This window comes from Anopheles arabiensis, chromosome X (assembly GCF_016920715.1).
Source record: "Anopheles arabiensis isolate DONGOLA chromosome X, AaraD3, whole genome shotgun sequence".
Lineage (NCBI taxonomy): Eukaryota > Metazoa > Arthropoda > Insecta > Diptera > Culicidae > Anopheles > Anopheles arabiensis.
In genome coordinates this window covers 15464333-15484413 of record NC_053519.1, presented here as the reverse complement: position 1 = coordinate 15484413, position 20081 = coordinate 15464333, and the positions used below count along the sequence as shown (strand labels likewise).

Here is a 20081-nt window from a genome sequence, read left to right as displayed (position 1 = left end):
GGCTTGAACCCATGACGGCATGTGCATGTTATTGAGTCGTAAGAGTTGACGTCTGCACCACGGTACCGCCGGGGAGAATGTACGGTTATACTCAATTAAAACAAAATAATTTTTTAAACAAACAAACGAGTTTCCTTACTTTTCCCTCATTCAAAACCAATGACTTAGGTGATCTTACAACAAGTCGACGACCAGATCTATGTAGAAATCTTTATCATTTGGTTGTTACAAAAAAGCTAAATATTATCCCTTATGTTTCCCACAAGGTAATTAAGCATTATCCATTTTTGTGCAGTGCAATTTTCTGACGCAACGCTGCAGTAGAAATTATTCACTCTACCTTTTTTCCACCGATCAATCATGAGCACAGCCTATCAATCTGGGTGGTGAGCTGTGGGTTAGAAGTGTTGGACACACCTGCACTAGCAACCTTTTTGCGGGAAGGGAAAAACATGCATTAAACACGCCTAAAACATGACAAACAAGCGGCTACTGCGGCTCGGTGTCGTTATCTCGGTTCGGTTAAAAGAACCGCGACAACACAGCGTGCCCGGCACATTGTAAGCGAGCGACGTGACAATCGATTTGATACTGCGTCCGACCGGGCATGAAGTGGGCCCGTTTTGTCCGGCTGGTGCACTTGAACTTTGCATCAGCCCCCCCACAGAAAGCAGCAATGCAATGGAGGAGGTGTGTGAAGGTATTTAGTAAAGTGGTTTCCATTAAACCGTTCACAATAAGCTTCGGTAAAGCAGTTGATAGTAGCGTAAAAAAAATAAAATAAAAGAGGACTGTTCGATTGGGGGGTTTTAATGCTTTGTTCGGGCCACAGTACGGTCAAGCTGTTACGTGAATTTGACAAAGATTCAAGATCGAAGATCGGGACAGAGCAGTTGCTAAGGCGTAGTCGAGTGCGGAACACGATTTCTCCCGGTCATTATGAACTAATCAACTTTCTCTACTACCGGGGAGTGAAGTACGGCTTGCACCTATATACATACACGCACACACACATACACAAAATGTTCGTCCAAGCACTCAAGTTCAGTGCAAGATCGCGACTTTGTTGGGACACACACATACAAAATAAAAATGCGAAAAAAAATACCCACTTGAACGAATTTTTATTGTTTTGTATTTTGTTGCAAGAGTGCATGCAAGAGTCAGCGATGAGCTGAGTGAGCGTGAGGAAACGGAAAGTGCAACGAAAGTGCAAACAATCATGGCGGTCGTGCAGGCAGGGAAGTGAGTGATGGACATAACCTCATTATCCCGGGATTGCGCTTCGTTTTGCTGCGTTTCCTTTGCTGCCAATTGCTTCCTCTCTTCGAGCACCAGCAATCCCAAGTGCAAGGATCATCGGATAAACGTGTTTACGCTTACGCTTAAGTGGTGGGATATAAATATTTGCAAGATTTTGCTCCCTTCCTCTGTGCCTGGTTCGCAGCAACCGCCGAGTGTAACATTTGCTGCCCGACCAAACGCGCCTTAATTTCACAATTATTTTCAATCACATCACAACGCTGCTAGACGGGTCTCCCGACCACTTCCCCCCCCCACCCCCCTGAGCACAGCTATGCATGAGCGTCAGTTTGCATCATAAAAATCTGGCATCGTCGCCGCACGAGAGCGCGAGATACAACAAACCGGACAGCTGATACGGGGCGCGCACTCCGGTAGATTAGATCCTCGATTGAATCCTCGCCCGAACGTCCGGCTCCCATTGGCTACCGGAGTGACGAACGCAACAACGATCCCACCGAAAGCAGAGCATAGTCGGGAGCTGTTTAGACATCACATGAAAAGAAAAAAAAAGCTAACAAACAAACAAACAGACAAGCAAACAAAAGCCAAAACCCACCGGGGCACACAACTGGGCAGCCCAGCAAACACATTTCAACACATTCTACGGGCGTGCAGCAGCAGCTACCGAATTTGATAACGAACACAATTTTTTATCATCCCTTCTTGCTCCATGTGTTGTTATTCATCCCCCCCCCTCTCCCCTCCGCCAATCCCCACATCCTTTTCTCCCCCTGGAGGCTACTGTGGGGCTGTGGCTTGAGCTGGTCAACTAGTTTTTGGTGGAAAGACGACCGAGAAGCATTTCTGGCGAGGGAGAAAGAGAGAGAGAGAGCGAGATATAGACACATCCCCGGCTAATGATAACAGTTTAGATAACGACGGGACGGCTCAACGTCAAGCTGACGTTTTCGGTGTTTTGGGGTATAAAGTCCCCGGGGACAGGCGTGCGCTCCCTTGGCGGAACATCTTTTGCGGCCAAATTGCTACCGAGGTTGCAGGAGCAACGCGAATACGTAATTATCTCAGCCGATCAGTAAGTGCATTGCCTGCCGTGTTACTGCTGCTGCTGAGGGTTTGCTGCCGATGTCGCACTTCAGACGAGTCCTTCAGATATGCCGACCGGTCGCGGGTCTTCGCTGGTTGCGCCGTGGCTTATTGCTTTTCCTTTAAATCCGTGCCGTGGTCGTGGCGACGTCGGAAAAGAATGTCACCGACGTCACTGGGCGATATCGAACTGTGTCACGACAGTCACCCCAGGCAGCCAACCGCTCGCCTCAATCGTCTGCATATCCCATCCCCGCCAGTCGAATTTTGCTTTGGGGTCGTTTAACCTTCCCCGAAAATCCTCCAAACGAAGTTCAACAAAATAAGAAAAATAAAAAATACCATCCGGCAAAACCAGAGGCACCACCACCACACACATGATGCTCTCTCACCCGTTATCATCAAAAATACCGCCCCGTGTTTGATATGTTATCAAGGCGTAAACACTAATAAAGTGAGGCAGCAGTGGCGACGACGCAGGGAGGGGGGAAGGCCTGAACATAAAATTATCGACCCTGTCGCGCCCGCTCGTTTCCAACCTCTGCTTCTCCTCTCTCTTTGCAGGAGAGCACAAAATTACCACCGCGAAAAGTGCACCGCCGGTTGGCCAAGCTGTCAACACCCGGCTGTCAAGAGCCCGTTGCACCAAAAAGGCACAAAATGCGCCGCCACTGTCCCGGAGCAGCAGCCTGGAAAAAGCCGCGACAATAAATATGGTGGCATCATATAGTGGCAGATTGATGTTGGCCGGGGATATGGATTGGGTCCTCCCAGGCTGTCACAATTGCCGCGGCGGATGAATAATGGCGAAGCTGCAAGCTCCCAACAACAACAACAACGAAATAAAACGTGAAAAGCGCTGCACAATGCTGTGCAGGGTAGGGTGGAGGCAGTGGAGGGGCCTGATTTATATCGAAAACAATTGCCAGCAGCCCCTCCCGTGCCGAAAGTGGGTTGGCGGATGGGGATTAATTGCAAATGAAATTTCATTAAACGTACGATTTGAGGTTTTTGACATGGCCGCGCAATGTCGCAGCGCGCCGGTTCGCCCATTGTTGGGGATAAAATAATTTTCACTTTTGTTTAACATTTTGAGGTTTGCACGGGGGGGGAGAGATTACACAAAATTGATTTCGAATTTTGGCCGATCGAAATCAGCTTAGCTGGCAAGGAGGTTCGCTGTCTCTGCTAATGTGCTCTCACCCAAACAGTGAACACACACTGCTCTTAGTGGTAAGGCCTTAGAGGCCAAAAGAAGTTTAATGAACAAGAATTTGAAAGCAAACCTGGTGTCTGTTTGACAAGCTCCCTTTTGCATCATGTACAATTAAAAGCTCGACGGGAGCTTAAAGCAAACGCGCTTAAAACGTTGTTTAATGCATGCTCGTTTGCTCGCAGATCTGCCCAGAGCTCGGCATGGTTTGTGGGGCGCTTTGCTGAGGTATTAAGCTCCGTCAAGCTGACCTGTCAGTCGAGCCGTAATCGTACTCGCAGCTCGATTGGCAAGCATCTCAGCGAGCGACTTTTTTGTTGCTAGTTTCGATTGCACACTTCAAAGTGCGGCTTGAAGGGACATTAATTTTTAAACAGGGCTTCCAACAAGCCGAAAACATTTATAGCGGCTACTATCGCGACAAATTGGTTTACTAAGGTACTTAACTACATCTCTGGGATGTCTTTTTAGGTATCTTTTCATCAAACTCTATCAAATTCACCCATCAGTCGTTTGTATGGCTGTCACGGTAGAAAGTCGATCAAACCCGGATGAGTGCATTCTATACATTCACCACTATCCACACAGTAAACTGTCATTCGTAGCTACTAGTATCCGGTAAACATGATTGATTCACAGCACTAAACGATCGAAATAAAGCTTCGGGTTTTATATCACTTTCTACCGTTTTGTATCTTCCAGCGAGCGCTCACCGTAACTCAAAACTAAAACCGTGAAACAAGCAACAATCCACTAACAATAAACTATAACTCCCCCCCCCCCCCCCCCCGGTTCAAGCTCATCAACAAGTTTTTAACCACCGTGTCGGACTAGTGCGCCATACCCCGACGGCTGCTGTATTTCGGTGGAAGCAAACGGAAACTAAAAGTTTTCGAACACAGATTTGCTGAAGCTGCACCGGGCAAAAACGTGAAATTGTTAACCACCGTCTGCTAGCAACATGGAACGGGACCAATCGGACGTGGCATCAAACCAAGCGAAAGGCCATAAAAGTGCCTTTGGCTTGTGTGTGTTGGCACGGTAAATTAAATATGGCGCTTTGCTGAAATTGCAACAAAACTACAACACCGGCAACACACCGGCAGCACCATTTCCAATATCTGCAAGTTTGCTGGAGCGGCGGTGGTGAAAGTGTCCTGCCAACGGCTTTCGGTAACTACCTTTTAGTGTCTGTGTGCCGGGCGCTAGAATCGCCGGATGTGCGAACAGAGCGACCGGTGTATCGGTTTGCCGTTGTGTTGGGATTTTCAATCGCAGCAATTCCCCCCTGCGCTGCCCGGTCGCATCGTATCTTGCCGGAGTAATGGCCACCCCTCCCGGGCCCCGAGCAAAGAAAACCCGGAGGCCATTTGCGATGATTGTTGGAACATCGAACCAAGATTAATGATTTGGCCGGCGCTTTTACCCGGCGCTCCAGTGCCGGCCTCGCTGGGCCACTTTCGGGCCCGCCCCAGACCACACGTCGTCGAAGCACTATGTCTTCTTGTGCTGGTGCCCCCCCGGGCAACGGCAAAGACGGCCCAACTGCCCATGCCGCCGCACAAGACACGGGCTCCGGTCTGGTCCATTCATGTTCGCACAACTGCACGGCAAAAGTTTGATGTGTTTACGGGATTTACAGCCGGTTCTTGCGCCGTTCGGTGGAGGTGTGATGGAGCTTCGCTTTTGCTTTGTTTTTTTTTTTATTGCTTCGTGTGAGGATTTGCTTGAAAGCAAATAAAACAAACGACAGTGGGACGAAGAAGAGGAAAAAAAAAACGCCAATGGAGGGAAATTTCTAACCGGTTGGAGTGAATCATGTGTATGTGTACTATCATGCGGACCTTGCGCCGGTTGATGCACGTGCAAGCGCGAAGCAAATTTAGTGTTTATCACATCGTTTCCGCTGCAATTTAGAAGCTTAATCAATTTCTTTGCTGTATCCTTGGAAGGAACAATGTGTTTCATTGATGTGATAGTGATGTGCGACACACACACACACACACACACATGCTCACACACGGCATGTGTGTTCCGTTGCTTTATTTCTCGATGGTATACGTGAAAATTTGCATCACAAAAATCTAATTTCACCGAATTTTTGGAAAATCATTTCTTGCTTCAGAAAAAGATTCTTATTGGATTGCTCATTAAAAAATCGAGTGATTTAAGATAGTTATTTCTTCTGTTCAAGCAAACGAAAACTATCAGTTCTGGGTGGTGTTGTTGAGCTTCTCACATACTATTTTGTGTAGCAGTAGGCCAGAATTTTGAGTATAATAATCGGGCCCTTCACGATTCTTGTCAGTTTTTTGTATGGAGTTTGACAGTTGGAGGCTGAAATCATGTAAACACTCCATACAAAACCACACAAAAAACTAGCCTACAATTTTCAGTCTAGATTATTCTAGCCTCAAAGCTATAATTAGATTCGAGAACCTGCTCGAAAAATGGCAAAACAAGCTGGTGTTTACATTTATCCCAAGTTACATTAAAGAGATCAGGTGATAGAATCCAGAATCAAAGTGTATGTAGTCCAGGTGGTCTCATAGCATGTTTTTTTATAACCAAATTTGAATATCACTTTTTGACAGGATGGGTGAAAACTTTTGTTCCAACAAACTTTCTAGAGGCTTGAAGAAAACTCTGAACACTCTTAAAATCTTCATTCAGCCCACCTGCATATTATACCTACTTAGATAACTGCTCGAAAACTGCTATACAATGCAAACAGCTGACAGGCTGAAATTTCAGCCTACGAACTTAAAACGGCAGGGACCCCAATACCAAAGAAACAAGCTGCAGCTACTTTGAACTTCGTTACAAATCATTAAATATAACAAGAAAGCAAGCAAATGAATAACGTATGAATGAACAAATGAAAAACTGAATAAATTGGATAAAATGAACAGCACATCTGCCATCGAGGTGGAGGTACACGCTTGGCTTACCTGCCATCACGAATGAATCCATTTATTGTCTGCTGTTGAGAGCATTATAATTTGACAATTAGTCTGTATGAAGAATTTGCGTCGCTTGCTTCGTTTTTACCACTAAAACATTCGATCAAGCTTGTCATTCAACGCTAATCATGATTTCAAACTTGATTTTGTCTTGTCAAAAAGGTAGGGCAACAACAACAGCTCGTAATACAAGCTTATTTTAGAGCGCTTATAAATGGAACTCATTGAGAGACTCGTTTAGAACCGATTCTTCTAATAAGACTATACATTCATTTGTTGAAATTCATGGCCCTACTGCCACAAACTGGGAAGTACATGATACAAATCTATTTCATATATTTGAAACATAGAAAATAGAGGTTTAAACTTAACGTGGCGTTTAAGAGGGTCAATCCTTAAAACAGGTTTGTAATTTTTGTAACATAAGGACATTTAACCTGTGCAGCTTACGGCTATATTTTCAACCCAAAAACTCTTTACTAAACGCACAGATTTAAAGTGCAAGCCTGGTGCTGCTTCAACAAAAATCAAATTAAAACGTTCACCGTTGTAGCCACGCTAGGTACACAAATTGTAAAACAGCAACGAAAAAAAAAACAAAAACCTTAAACAATGTACAACCGCACAATTGTTGGCACCCACAATCCCAAACCCACAAGCGAATTTTCGGCCCCATGCAAACGGGATGCAAAAATTGGTCAAACGAAATTAAAATCGCACCTTTTGCCCGGGCACGATCCTTTAATCTACCCGACGGGTTTTCGTGCAGCACCAGCAGCAGCAGCAGGGCCACAATCTAGCTAACACACGCCTTATAAGCATCACACCGCACAATGTATGCATATTTGTGTAAAACTACCTTTTTTAAATTTGTTTGTTTGCCGTCGGGTAACAAAGAGACTCTCTGACTGGTTTTTTGTTTTCTTTTTTTTTTTTTTGAGGCATCGGAAGAAAGCACTCTCAACCCAAGCAGGAAGGAAGTACGGTGGAAAGAAACATTAAGCGCTAGAAGTAAGAAACAGAATACCAAATCACGGCAGCTCCAAACCTCCCGAAAAGGCTTGTCGGCCGGCGGGCTTTTCCCGTTGCCCCGCTGTGTGAGTGTTTTTCTTGTTTCTACACAACAGCAACAGCAAAAAAAAAAAACAGCTGCACCACATATACACACATATAGAGCGCAAAATATTTGAATGTGTGCTACAGATTCGTACGTGTGTGTGTGTGTGGCATCGTCTGTGCTCTTCCAAACCGGCACGGCGCTCTGGTGGTAATCCTCGCAGATTTATTGTCTTAATCATGTGAGGATTACCCCTTAAACCGGCCCCGGAAGGACTACTGGGTAGGTATATTTTAGCTTAATGTAATGTTTATTTATCTGTTTGGCCGGTTTTGATTCGCCCGGAGCAACTTTCACGATAAGTAGTGGCGAGAATATAGAGTCACTGTGTGTCTGTGTGTATGTGAGTGTTTAAGTGCAAAAAAACGTTTGCTATTTTTAGGATCCGGTATCCGGAGCGACTTGGAATTAAGGGCGAATAGTACACACAGATGTGCGTGTGTGTGTGTGTGTATCTTATAGGAATGCATCAGACGATCGTCAAGACGAGCGAAGGCATGTTGGGATAGGTAGTGTGCGAGCTTAGTAAGGCGCTGCTGCACATGTAGTACATTGCTTCACCGAGCGAAGGTGCACTAGTAGTGGGATTAAAAAAAATGGCGAAAGTTGAAGAATTTTTATCGTTCTACTAATGTGAAGTGACAATTTATTTCGGTTCAGAACAAATGTTTACACTACCAAAAATCTTAGTATACGTCTTAGTATACACAATCGCTACTAATGGCAAGCATTGGTATGACAGAAAAACACGTTAAGTAGCAATCATTCGCACCTCCTCCCCTGCCCTCGAACAAATGACACTTAGCGACACTTAGTGCCAGTTAGCGACCGGAATGAGAAACGCTTCGAAAAAACGCTTCACTAGAAACGCTTGCTGTCATAATCAATCATCTTGTTTGCAATTAGCCGCTAGCAATTTTGCAGGATTAAAGCAAATGGGTTTGCAGGTTTGTGCGTTTTTTTAATATGAAATAAGTTAAACACATTGTTTAACATTATATTTTTATCTTACACACAGTTGGTTTGCAAACAGTAGAAGACTGCAGAGTCTGGGGGGAGGCCACAGTAGCGGCAGTACATTATTTTACCCGTCTAATCCCCTGTGTATGATACCCCGGGACATTACTGTCGGTAGCGGCAAGAATTCTAAAATCCTGCCCAGCCAAAAACCTAGTGCAGGAAAGGCAGCGATTCGTTTTGCGGGTTCGTGCTCCGCTTTTTCCCACCTTTTCATCCCACTGGTAACACAGAGAATGCGAGTGTCTCTATCTGTGTACCTACATCTTGCAGCGATAAATCATTGAATTGCATAACACGTCCGCCACGTTGTTGTGCGCTCTGCCGTGCGTGCTATCATTTCTGTGGTTTTTGTTCGGATGTTGTTGTTTTAGGAGATTTTTTGTTGTTGTTCGTGTGTGTGTGTGAAGATTTATCGAACAAAATCTCAAGAAACTATTGCAATTAACTTATCGCTTTTACTCCCCTCTTGACCCCTCTTCCACTCTCTTCCTGCTCTCTCGCACATACCAAGCGGTGCGCAGCGTTCGGCCATGCAGACATACGGACATTTGTTCTGTCTGCTCATTTCTACGTGCCACGTTTGTAAAGGATTGAGCCCACAAGACAGACCACTTGGCAGAGAAGAAGGCAGACCGAGCTCCTTTTCCTGAAACCGCATCCGTTGCCGTGCGCAAGTGAACTGAAGCGCAAATTGTTTCGATTTGGAGCTTTTTTGTTGCAAAAAACAATCTACCATAACTCATGCGATACAGGTGCAGCACGGTTGCGGGCAAAGTAATTAAAACCCATTTCCAAATGGCACATTCTCGAGACTGCTTCACTCGCCCGGTGCCCTTTTCCCCCCTTAAGGCTACTGCTTTCTTCGGGCACAGGGACTTCTTACCGTGGCGGTGGTTAGTGGTCTCTAGTATAAGGCTCTCGTCCGTTTGTAGGTTGCTTCTTCCGCTTCACTTGCTTCACATTAAAGGTGTAGCACAAACCTTCCATCTTTCTCTCTCGCTCTCTCACTTAAAGTGGTCCTGCCGATCAGGAGCGATAAGGAAAATCCCAGCCGAAAAAAACGATACATTAAATAAACTGCCATAAATATCACACGCCGCATATATATCATGCGGAACATTGGATGAATAATGGCGCCTGGCTGGGCTGGCTGGGTTCGGTTCCAGTACCCTGCTCCTTTCCGCCTATTATTAAACGCATCACGGGCTGCTCCCGGTGTCGTCCTGCGGTAAAAGGATCGATCGCAACCCACACAAAAAGAGAGCGAGAGAGAGAGAGAGAGAGTGTGGTGAGAAAGACCCGTCCGGGTTCAAGGTGGCTGGCAATAAATGGCGGCAGGCGTAAGTAGCCGATGCTGTAGTGTCTTTGATCAAAGAAAGCCTTGCAACTTGACAGCTCAATGTAGCGAAGGGTAGTGAAGAAAGTGGGGGGGGACGGGGGAATTAACAAGAAAGAAAGAGAGAGAGAGGGGGAGGGGGAGAACGGATGGAGGGGACGAGCGAGAGCAAAGTTTTGGAGATGCGAACCGGTCTTACTTTGACAGCCACCAGTTATGGCTGCCATTTTGTGCTGGCGCCCTTTTCCTGTCATGGGGAAATGGGGTGGCTCCTTGTACTCACTTACACCCGCAAGCACACACACACACACACACAGCCACAGCCAAGAGAGAGAGAGTATTTTGAAGTCAGACCCATATAATAATCAAAAGGTGCGGGAGTGAAATGATTTATTTATTGTCAGCCCCGGGGCGGCAGGGCGGCCAAGTTACCCCGAACTTCGAGATAATTAATTCATTTATTACCTAGTTGGGTGGAGGGGATGGCATGAGGGAGTTTTGGGAAAGAATTGCAACAAGGCAGCGGGCAGCACATGCTCGGTCCTTTGCCGAACTGCTTTTCCCCATCGGTTTGCTGCTTCAGTTTCTTCTTCTGCCTTCCTTGTATAATGTATAATGCTTCTCGTCCTCCAATCTCTCCCTCCCGCTCCTCATCCCTTCCATTCCCTTTAACTTGCTGAAGGTAATTGTATTTAATAGCCGATTAGAGTGATGCAACCTTGCGTCCGTGTCATTTCCAGCCCGTTTCAATCAAAGTTAAAACAAGTTCATCATCCGCTTTGTAGGTAGCAAGCAGAGAGAGAGAAAACAAATAAAGAACAAAACAGCACATGACGCTCGCAACCCTCTTTATTATTGTTATTTTAATCATACTAAAAGTAAAATCAAATAAACCTGTCGCACAGAACATGGTTCAATGAAATAAAAAAGAAGGCCGCTCCGGACCACCACCTACCGAGCCGAACGCCCCTTTCGAACAGGGAAAAAAATCATTAAAAACCATAAGTTTGTCGATTAAATTACACCGCGGCCTGCTCGGTGCCGGCCCGATCTGCATACCCTGCTGCTCGTCCCTTCCCAACGCCACGAAACCAAACGCTGAACGCCCCGAACCCTAACCTTTTGCCGATCCCGCCCAGCCCCGGCTCGGTCTGGAGCCGGCAGCAAGCGGGCACGGAATGAAATAAGATGACATTCAGCCCTACTGACACCGAGATTATCGGTGCCGTGCCCCGCTGCGCTAATGGGATAAGATAGTTGTGCAACTTCTCCCCGTCTCGCCGATGCTGCCCGATCCAAACTATTGGGAAAATCGCGAAAGTGGTGTCGCATAAAATCACAGTTTTATTGCCCGTAGAGTACGGCGACGGTGACGCTAGTAGTGCCGGTAGTAGTAGTGGCAGTGGTAGTAGTAGTGCGCGCGCCAGTCGAGACCTGCCGGGTGGAGTCAAAATATGGGTGGATATGTGCCGTAATAAAATACATCCTAGCAGCAGGAGATGTTTGCCCTTCGGCTGCAGAAAATCAAACAAATGCCCCTGCCGGACTCCCCTGTTTCTCCCGAGGCCGAGAGTGGCAGAATAGCGCTACGATCTGACTAAGGTGCCTGCACCACAGCACCCCACTACCCTCAGGAACATCGAGGCGAGGTGTGAAGAAAAGGGTGTGTGTGTAGAGTTTCATTATGGTAATAATAATAAAACTATTACACAAAACGTTTGTCACATTACCGCCGCTCCAAAACCGAACAAGCTGCAAGCTGCACAGAAGCGAAGGGCCATTTGAAGCGACCGAAAAGAAGCAAGTCAGTGCCCTTCTGCGCCTATTTCCGAAAGGAGGGAAGAGAAGACCACAGCAGGAGGGCAACGAACACAACAAAAAAAAAACAGAAAGATATATATTTACAAAACCCCTACAGACCCGGGCCCAGGCCGGGGTGTAAAAATGATGCTAAACTTTCTTTTGCTTCCCCTTTTGCGTGTTGCGAATTTTGTGTTTCGACCCCGCTTTGCTGCGTGTTTTGCGACAATAGGAAAGGAATCGCTTTTCTACAGAGTTAGTCGGGCTGGTCCGTTTTTTTCTTTTCGTTTCTGCTTTGTTATGTTTGGGTTGCAAAACCAAGGGGAGAGCATATGTTTACGGGGCAAGAGTACACTTCCGTTTTTCCGGACAATCTTTACTAAGGGGTTTGCCACAACCTGATACCATGCGCGATGCTCTGCCGAGCTCCAACGTGAACCGACTGAACTGAATGCAGATAGTCGGCTCCGGAATTGCTGGAAGATGAAGATGAATAGGCAGCGGCAACTATTCCTAAACCTCCTTCGAGTGTGAGCACATGGCCCTTTTTGCCCTATCACCCGCTCGGGCCATAATTTCTACTAGGAACTGCTGCGTGATACTACTGCTACCACTGCTACTACTACTGCTAATACTACTTGCCGGTGGCAACTTACCCGCACGCGTGCCTCGGTCAGGTTGGTCCACATGGCGATCTCTTCCCGGGTGGACATGTCCGGGTAGCGGTTGCGGCTGAACGTCTGCTCGAGCTCGTGCAGCTGCTGTGAGGTGAAGTGTGTTCGCTGGCGTCGCTGGCGTTTGTTTTTCTTATCGTTCTTGGTGCCGTCGGTGCCGTCCTGCTGGATCGTGGTGCCGGGCGCGACCGATCCGGTGCCGTCCTCGTGGGACATGCCGCTGCTAAGGTTTTCGGTCTTTACCGAGGCTTCGTTGATACATCGAGATACTAGAGCGGGGGCAGAGAAAAGGTGAAGCAAATCAATTTAAAACTTTAGAAAGGAATGTGTGCAGCCGACGAACGGGGGGAAGAAGAAAAAAAACGAACGGAGCCGGTGTAGCAAGATAATCTTTCCTACCAAAAATGCACATAGCGATGATACTCGTTGCATGCGGGGGGATTGGGATGTGAATAAAGAATGGGAGAGAGCGATTTTACACGAATGTCGAATGTCGAATGTCGAACACGAATTCTCTATTGAAAATAGTTTACGGTTTTTTTAATATTGGTTTGCCGGTTCAATCCTTCTATATAAAACACCCTCTGTTTAGCAAGAGCAGTAAACATCAGGGATCATCAAAACACCTTTTTTGTCGGAGTATTTATGTGATTTTAAACCATTATTCAGGGGGCATATGACACAAAACGCATTTCATTTGAAATATCTTCCCTAAAAGCGAATCAGTTACTTTGCGAGGCTTGAACCGCCGCCGCCCCATCCACAACAGAATGTACTGCGCTCTTACCGTATGCGCTATCGTAGCGTACACGAACACTACCTGTGACAGAGCATACAGGTTCGTCCTATTGCTTGCGGTGATACGTACCATCATTTTTCCGATCCCGAGAGCTCCTGTTGCGGGGTGAAGATGCTGGAAAACCCATCTGCGCGTGGTCAATACTGCTGACGGACGTCATGCCGGTGTGGCTGTTTTCCCGAAAGTCGCCGGTTTCTGCCCAAACTGCTCGCAAAAAAAAGAAACGTAGGAAGAAGAAAATGATTTATTAGACTGAAAGCCAATCAATGCATCGTGAAGTTTTTTATTGATATATAACACAGCATAAGTTTCTTTTGTTTGGCTGAGTCTACAAAGCGACATGATTACCTTCCCCAATCATTGTGGCGTATCGATTTCACCCAAACACTCCGAAAGACGAACTTTTCAACATTAATCGGTGCGGTCAGGTATGCCCATTAGTAGCGCAAAATTGATCGTTTTAAATTTCATCACGTGGTTTCTCTGCTAAATTGTGCCCTGAGCGTGTGTGTGTGTGTGGCTTTGTATCGAACCAAATTAAGCGGCAAAACCATACACTCACACACACGTTCAATAGAGATAGCTGATGGAGCGTAAGCAATAAAAAATAGATAAAAACAATTAACCACACGAACAACACCGAACTGTTTCAATGCAGAAAAGTGGTGCAGAAAATTAACAACAATAGCAACAACCTGCACAACAAAAAAAACTCCCTGGATAATGCGACCGATGTACACGATGTTTGGGGAAACGATGTGTAGGAGTGTTGCATACACTGCAAACCGGGGGTGTGTGTACCGCGAAGAGATAATCATTCCGAAACCCATCCCATGCTGCTGACTCGTAGTGGGAAACACACACACACGCAAAAACACAGACACTCGAATGCGTACTCTGCTAAGGACAGCAAATTGGTTCGGGATTGGTGTGTGCTACTGTGTGTGCTGCAGCAATTGCAGGCAGCAGTGAAAATGAACAACAAAAAAGAGATAAAAAAGGAACATTCAGTATCCGTGTCACAGAATCCACACCGAATGGGAATGCTACAACCCAGGGTTTGCCACACACACACACACACACACACACACACACACACACACACACACACACACATACACATACACAAGAGAGAGAAGAAGGCACGGGAGGACAAAAAAGGGGTGTTAAAATATCAAAATAATTTATAGATAGTTTCGTATCGTGTTCAGGCAAGGTTTTAAGCGGGGGCAAAGGGGAAAACTCCTGGCAGAGAGGAGAGGAAGGTGGGTTGGTTCGGGAAACATAAGTTATGTGCTTTGCAGTGTGCAGTGTGTGCAATGTGCCCCGTGTGCCATCCCGTGTGTGAGTGTTTCGCCCCGGGGTTAGTACACGGTGCATATGGTTTTGGGCGAAACCAGTTGGTTTTTGTTAACACCTATTTATGACCCCTCGCGCGTATGGCAGACGTGATTGATTGCGGGGTTGTACTGTAGTAGTAGTGTGTATGTGTGTGCGCAACTTAAATGTATAAAGAATTAATAGGCAACCACAGGAATGGAATGGATGAGCGGAGCAAAAAGAGGCCCGCAAGATCGAGTAGCTACGAACGGTAGCAAAAGGCTGGCAGAATGGTACTGTTTGTTTGCAGTTTTTATTTACTTTCATAATGCAATAGTGGGGGTTTTCTTTGTGAGATCTTTTTGTATCGAGAGTGATTCTGTTTTTTTTTTTATTTGCTGAATAGAACCATTGAGAGTAGTTTTGCAATGCGCAGTAGTTAATGTATATTTTAATCCGAGACGATGAATTTTAAAATTGAGATTAGAAGACGTAACCTCCATCAAGCTTGTCTTGTTCAAATGTACAATTTTCTTTTGGGAGTAGAGAAACATACATTCGGGGCGGTCCCATGGCACAGTCGTCAACTCGAACGACTCAATAACATGCCCGGCATGGGTTCAAGCCCAGAATGGACCCGTCCGCCCGTAGCAAGGATTGACTATTCGGCTGCGTCTATTCGGTCCTCGTAGGACGTTACGCCAAATAGAAGCAAGCATATATTATTATTAAACCTTTTTTCACTGAAGCAGTTTATACTTCCAAAGTTCATATCATTCAGAGGCAATTAATTGAATCATAGCATGAAAACGTTTCGTGCCTTACTGATGTCTTTCAATGGTTTCTCATAGGGCTTTTGCATTTTGATTAGCATCGTGAGTGGAAAATTCTAATTTGAGAATACTCATTGACATACTATTTCAATATGTTTAGCGAACCAATTAGAAAGATCAGCTAGGTGAGCTGTAGGGAGAGTATACTAGGCATCTTAGTCAAGAAGAGAATCTTTCTGAAAAAGTTCCTATATAAATAAAATAAAATATAAATAAAATAAAATATAAATAAAATTGAATATGGATGATTTGTCTATGATAAGATGTTCATTACATGTACAATCATATCCAATTCATAACCGAACCAACAAACGTAGGTACAAAGTTGATTTGACTCAAGATATTCATCGAGTCAAGAATTCTTCAACGAGTTCAAAATCGGTCAATGATTCTACCGACTTCTAGCAAAAGATCTTCTATCTCTTCCTGACATTTTCCAAAGAAAATTCGACCCAGATGACTCGCACGCACGCGGCTGCACTTCACTGTGTCCTAACGCAGCATGGAGATCATGCCCGTTACATGATATGATGCCTGGATGAATTTCCGATCCAAAAGAAAAATCAAAAATCGTGACCGGCGGGATGCGAGCTGCACAACCGACTGTCATAACTCGTCCGCGGTCGTCTGCACCACCAAATCAAACGGTGCGCGCCCCACACACACACACAGCCCGGATATTAGCTTGTGACATTGAAATTGTGAGGAATAAATCTTGAACGCATCACAGTTGCACTCGGATTACGCTCGACCTCCGGACGGGCAGCAGAAACTAAGCTTCCTTTTTTTTTTGGCTTTTGCTTCTCCTGCCACACCAGCGGATGTGCCAGGCGCGCTGTCCACTGGTTTTGGGAAAAGAGTGTCAGAATGCTCCTCGTGCCAGGGTGCAAGGGAGTTGTGCCTTGCACCAACAACAACGGTTCCGGCAAATTGAACGCCGAAGAAATACGATACACCCAACCAGAAACCCGTCCGTCCGGCCTGTCATATGCTGCACCCGTTTAGCGTTTAACCGAGTGCGCTTCCACGCCCTGCCTTTCTACCGCCGTGAACGTTGCGGAGAAAGCATACAAATTGAAGAAAAATTAAACATCATTTAACACTTGTTCGGAATGCTCGTTGTTTGCTCGCCCTTTTGTTCGCGGCTTGCAGAGCGACGTGTTCGCCCGTGTGGAATGTGAGCCCGTGGTGGTGTGAGTTATTTGCTTGGTAATCGCGTGGTGCGTGCTCTGTAGACATTCCTGAAGAATTCAACACCCCGACGCCGTGGAACGTACGAGAGATCCATTCGATAGCAATTAGTGCATCACTCAACCAGTCCCACCAGACCATCGGCGGGCAAACAAATCAGCCAGAACAGTGCGCGCGCGTGTGTGCCCCCAAAATGGGGAGCACATTTTGCTCCGCTAAATGTACTCCCAGGTAATCCATTTTGTTTGGTTTCAGCGTCCAAAATTGCGCGTCCGCAAATATTTGTTTGTGCAATCGACTGCACAGACAGGCGGAGGGAACACACACGCACGCACACACTATTGCGGCGATTCTTTCTGTGGTTGTTGCACTCACTTCGCCACCTTTGTGCGAGGACAGCACGCTTAGTGTATACCTATAGCTGTACATACGCTCAGGTATGGCGGACGACATCTCGTCTGCCATGTGCCATGCTTTCCCAGTTCTGCAGGACGTCACGACCAAGGACTGCGCTCGCTCTGCTTGCTCCTCGCGGATCTGGTGCCGTGCGACAGAGATGGGGCACTCTGCACAGGACCAGTCTCTTGTGTGGAGGCTCTAGTGGTGGAGTAAGCACAGGCGCGCGCGCGCGCGCGCTCACACAATATCGAAACACCCCGTTTGCAAACGCGTGCGAGAGCGAGTGAGCAGTCGGTAGCGCCATTATTTGTCGGGAAGTTGCTTGCAACAACAAAAATGGCACCAAAAATGGCACAGGCACAGAGCGGTACGCCTCGATGCGTGCCAACGCTCTACAGTCGTGGAGTGCCGCGCGTTTCAGCTGGGTGCGCAGTCGCCCAGTTTGCGAGCAAAAAACTAAACAAAAAAACAGACAACGACGACTGGCAATGGTTGCTGGTGGAACACATGTGTTCCTGTGTGTATGTGTTTTGGAGCCTTTCCGTTGCGTATCGATTCGTGTCCCACCAGCCAGTGACAGCACTCTCCGGGAAAGTGACAGTTATCTGTTCGAATGCGGGAGTCTTCCGTGCGAAACAATCGGAGCTGTGTTTTCTAAAATGCTGAAGGCGGAGGATAGATAGGGCACACACATGGACACTGGTGTGCTGTGTGGGGTGTATATAAATAGGGTGCCACAAAATATTTCTGCCTATATCCTAACAACCGTTCAACTTCCTGCCCGCGCACCCGTTCCGGCCGGTTACGCTTTACCGATTTGTCAATATAGCTTTCTGTTTTCCAAAAATTCTGCCTTTCTATACTGCACGGGCCTGGGCCTGACAGGCCAAGCAAATGCAGGTTTTGACCTTTTTTTTAACTTAATGGGAGGTTAATGCCGATGCATGCACGACACTCACACACACACACACACACGGACACCGATTTTCTCAGACAAATTTATTGTTCAGGAAATAACTCCGCGCGACCGGATTTCGGGATGCGCGCGTTAGCGCACTCTTCCCATCCTTATTTTGCTCCTCCCCCCCCTCCCCTCCTCCCAAGAAATCGAGAAGCAGGCGGCAGCGTGTAGCAACCTAATGCCTGCCACTTCGGGAAAAGTAGGATTAACCAGGATTAACCGATGCCGATGTCTGACTTGGCTGTTGGCGTTTTTCGACCCGCTGCCGGATCCCGCAGTGTGGGATGTCTGGAACCAGCAACAACAACCAGCACAACAAAACAGAGAAAAGAACATCTTGGTTAAAAATAGCGCCAAAACCCTGAGTGCACCGCGCATATGTCCCAGGGTGTGCGCTCCGTACCGAGCACGAGGGCCGGAGCTAGGAGATCAAGAATTCGCTCGCGCGATCCGGTCACACCAAAACGGCCAAATGCCACCGTTCGGAGCTTCGGAGCATTGAACCTTAAGCCCGGTTGGACATCGACGACTTGGAAATAGCCTACAGAGCAATCAAGCTTGTCTTGTAGGGTCAGTCCCCCATCGGAACTCTCTGTATGGGGGGTGAGAGGGGATGTTCCTGCTGCATCCGGATGGCCTGATTTAGGGGCCCAACCGTCAGCACACATGTCAGACACCCTGCGGAACTGGAAATAGTTAGTCAAACAACAGCCACAGGCGCAAACGGTTTGTGCTTATCTCCCGATACCGAACCACCAGCCGCATCGCCCCGGCCTAGTAACAGGGGAAGAAGTTGCACGCTACGCTTGCACCACCGCTCGGCTGCAAGGTGACAACCTTCAATCGGTCGCGGGCTAGGACGGCCCTTTCGGAGACACCGCTTGTTGGCTGTGGAAGGAGCAATATTTGTTGCAATTTAAGTGCACCTCTACTAGAGAGAGAGAGAGAGAGAGAGAGAGAGAGAGAGAGAGAGAGACAAGGAACAAGAGGTATCATCTACTCCCCAACTGCAGCGACTATGACACAGATATGCACATACACACACACACATATGTGTATAGATGCAGCTGCAGGTTTTATTGGACCCAGGCATTGGGCAGGCCTAGCGTGACACTGCACTGCACTGCACTTTTACTGCACCCATACATGTATTGACAGAAAGTCTATATTGCACCCAGGCCCCAACCATATCACGTGGGTTGAGTTTGAGTCGCGGCAGAAAGAGGAAGAAGGCGAAGAAGAAGTAGACGAAGGGTTCCCCCACATGAGCGGTGCGGATAGTTGGACGCAGATTAATGATGATAGCGCTCCGGTTCCTAGGCGCTACTACTTTGGAGGGGGCACAGACACACACACACACACACACACACACACACACACACACACACACACACACTATTTTTCGCGCCGTCCCAGGTCCCCGCACAAGTGCACACACACTTGACTGTTTGTTTGGACTGGCCTGGTGCAGCACCGACTGGGAGACGGGGACTGGTTGGTTCGGAAATTTATTGCACCCTCTCTTGGCCCCGGTCGGCCCCCCGGGACAGCTTTCTGCAAACCCCCGGACTGCTTCGCAACCAAGTCAAGCGCGCAATCGCGCCTGAGCTATTATCAAGCCATTGCATCCTCCCAGACGGCGCGATGACATTGGAGCACCGGCAAATAGTGTGGGGCACGGTGGACGGCAAACTATCGCCGGCCTGATTTACAGCTCAGTCCGTGCCCTGTTTGAATGGTGATAATTTGACTAATTAGTGCGCGCGGCCTGGATGCCCTTTCTATTGCGCACCTGCAAAACCCTGAGCAATAGATGCAATATGGTACGAAATTTTTACCAGACGCGGGCACATTAGTGCGTAGGTTGGCGCCCGAATGCACCACTATCGTTTGCTCAAATTGCATTTAAAGTCGTGACCATTCTCCAGTCACCACCCATCATCTGTGCGCTGCTAATCTTAAGGCCGCCGGAGCCACCAAACCAACGGCGGGGCGGAGAACGCTTGCAACCCTCGTCTAGTCGCCGTCGCCGCAGGCATTAGTTTCTTATTATTTGATAAGGTCCCGTATAATGATGACCTAATAAATATGCACCCGCAAAACAAA

General features: G+C 47.1%; 1 protein-coding gene across 1 annotated transcript in view; it reads right to left on the bottom strand.

The window, feature by feature from the left end:
* Window positions 1-20081, bottom strand: part of LOC120905904 (pituitary homeobox homolog Ptx1-like) — a 54343-nt gene that overhangs the window by 7943 nt on the left and 26319 nt on the right. The window contains 2 exon segments of the mRNA XM_040317217.1: window positions 12455-12741; window positions 13341-13475. Coding sequence (XP_040173151.1) covers window positions 12455-12741; window positions 13341-13475 — 422 coding nt within the window.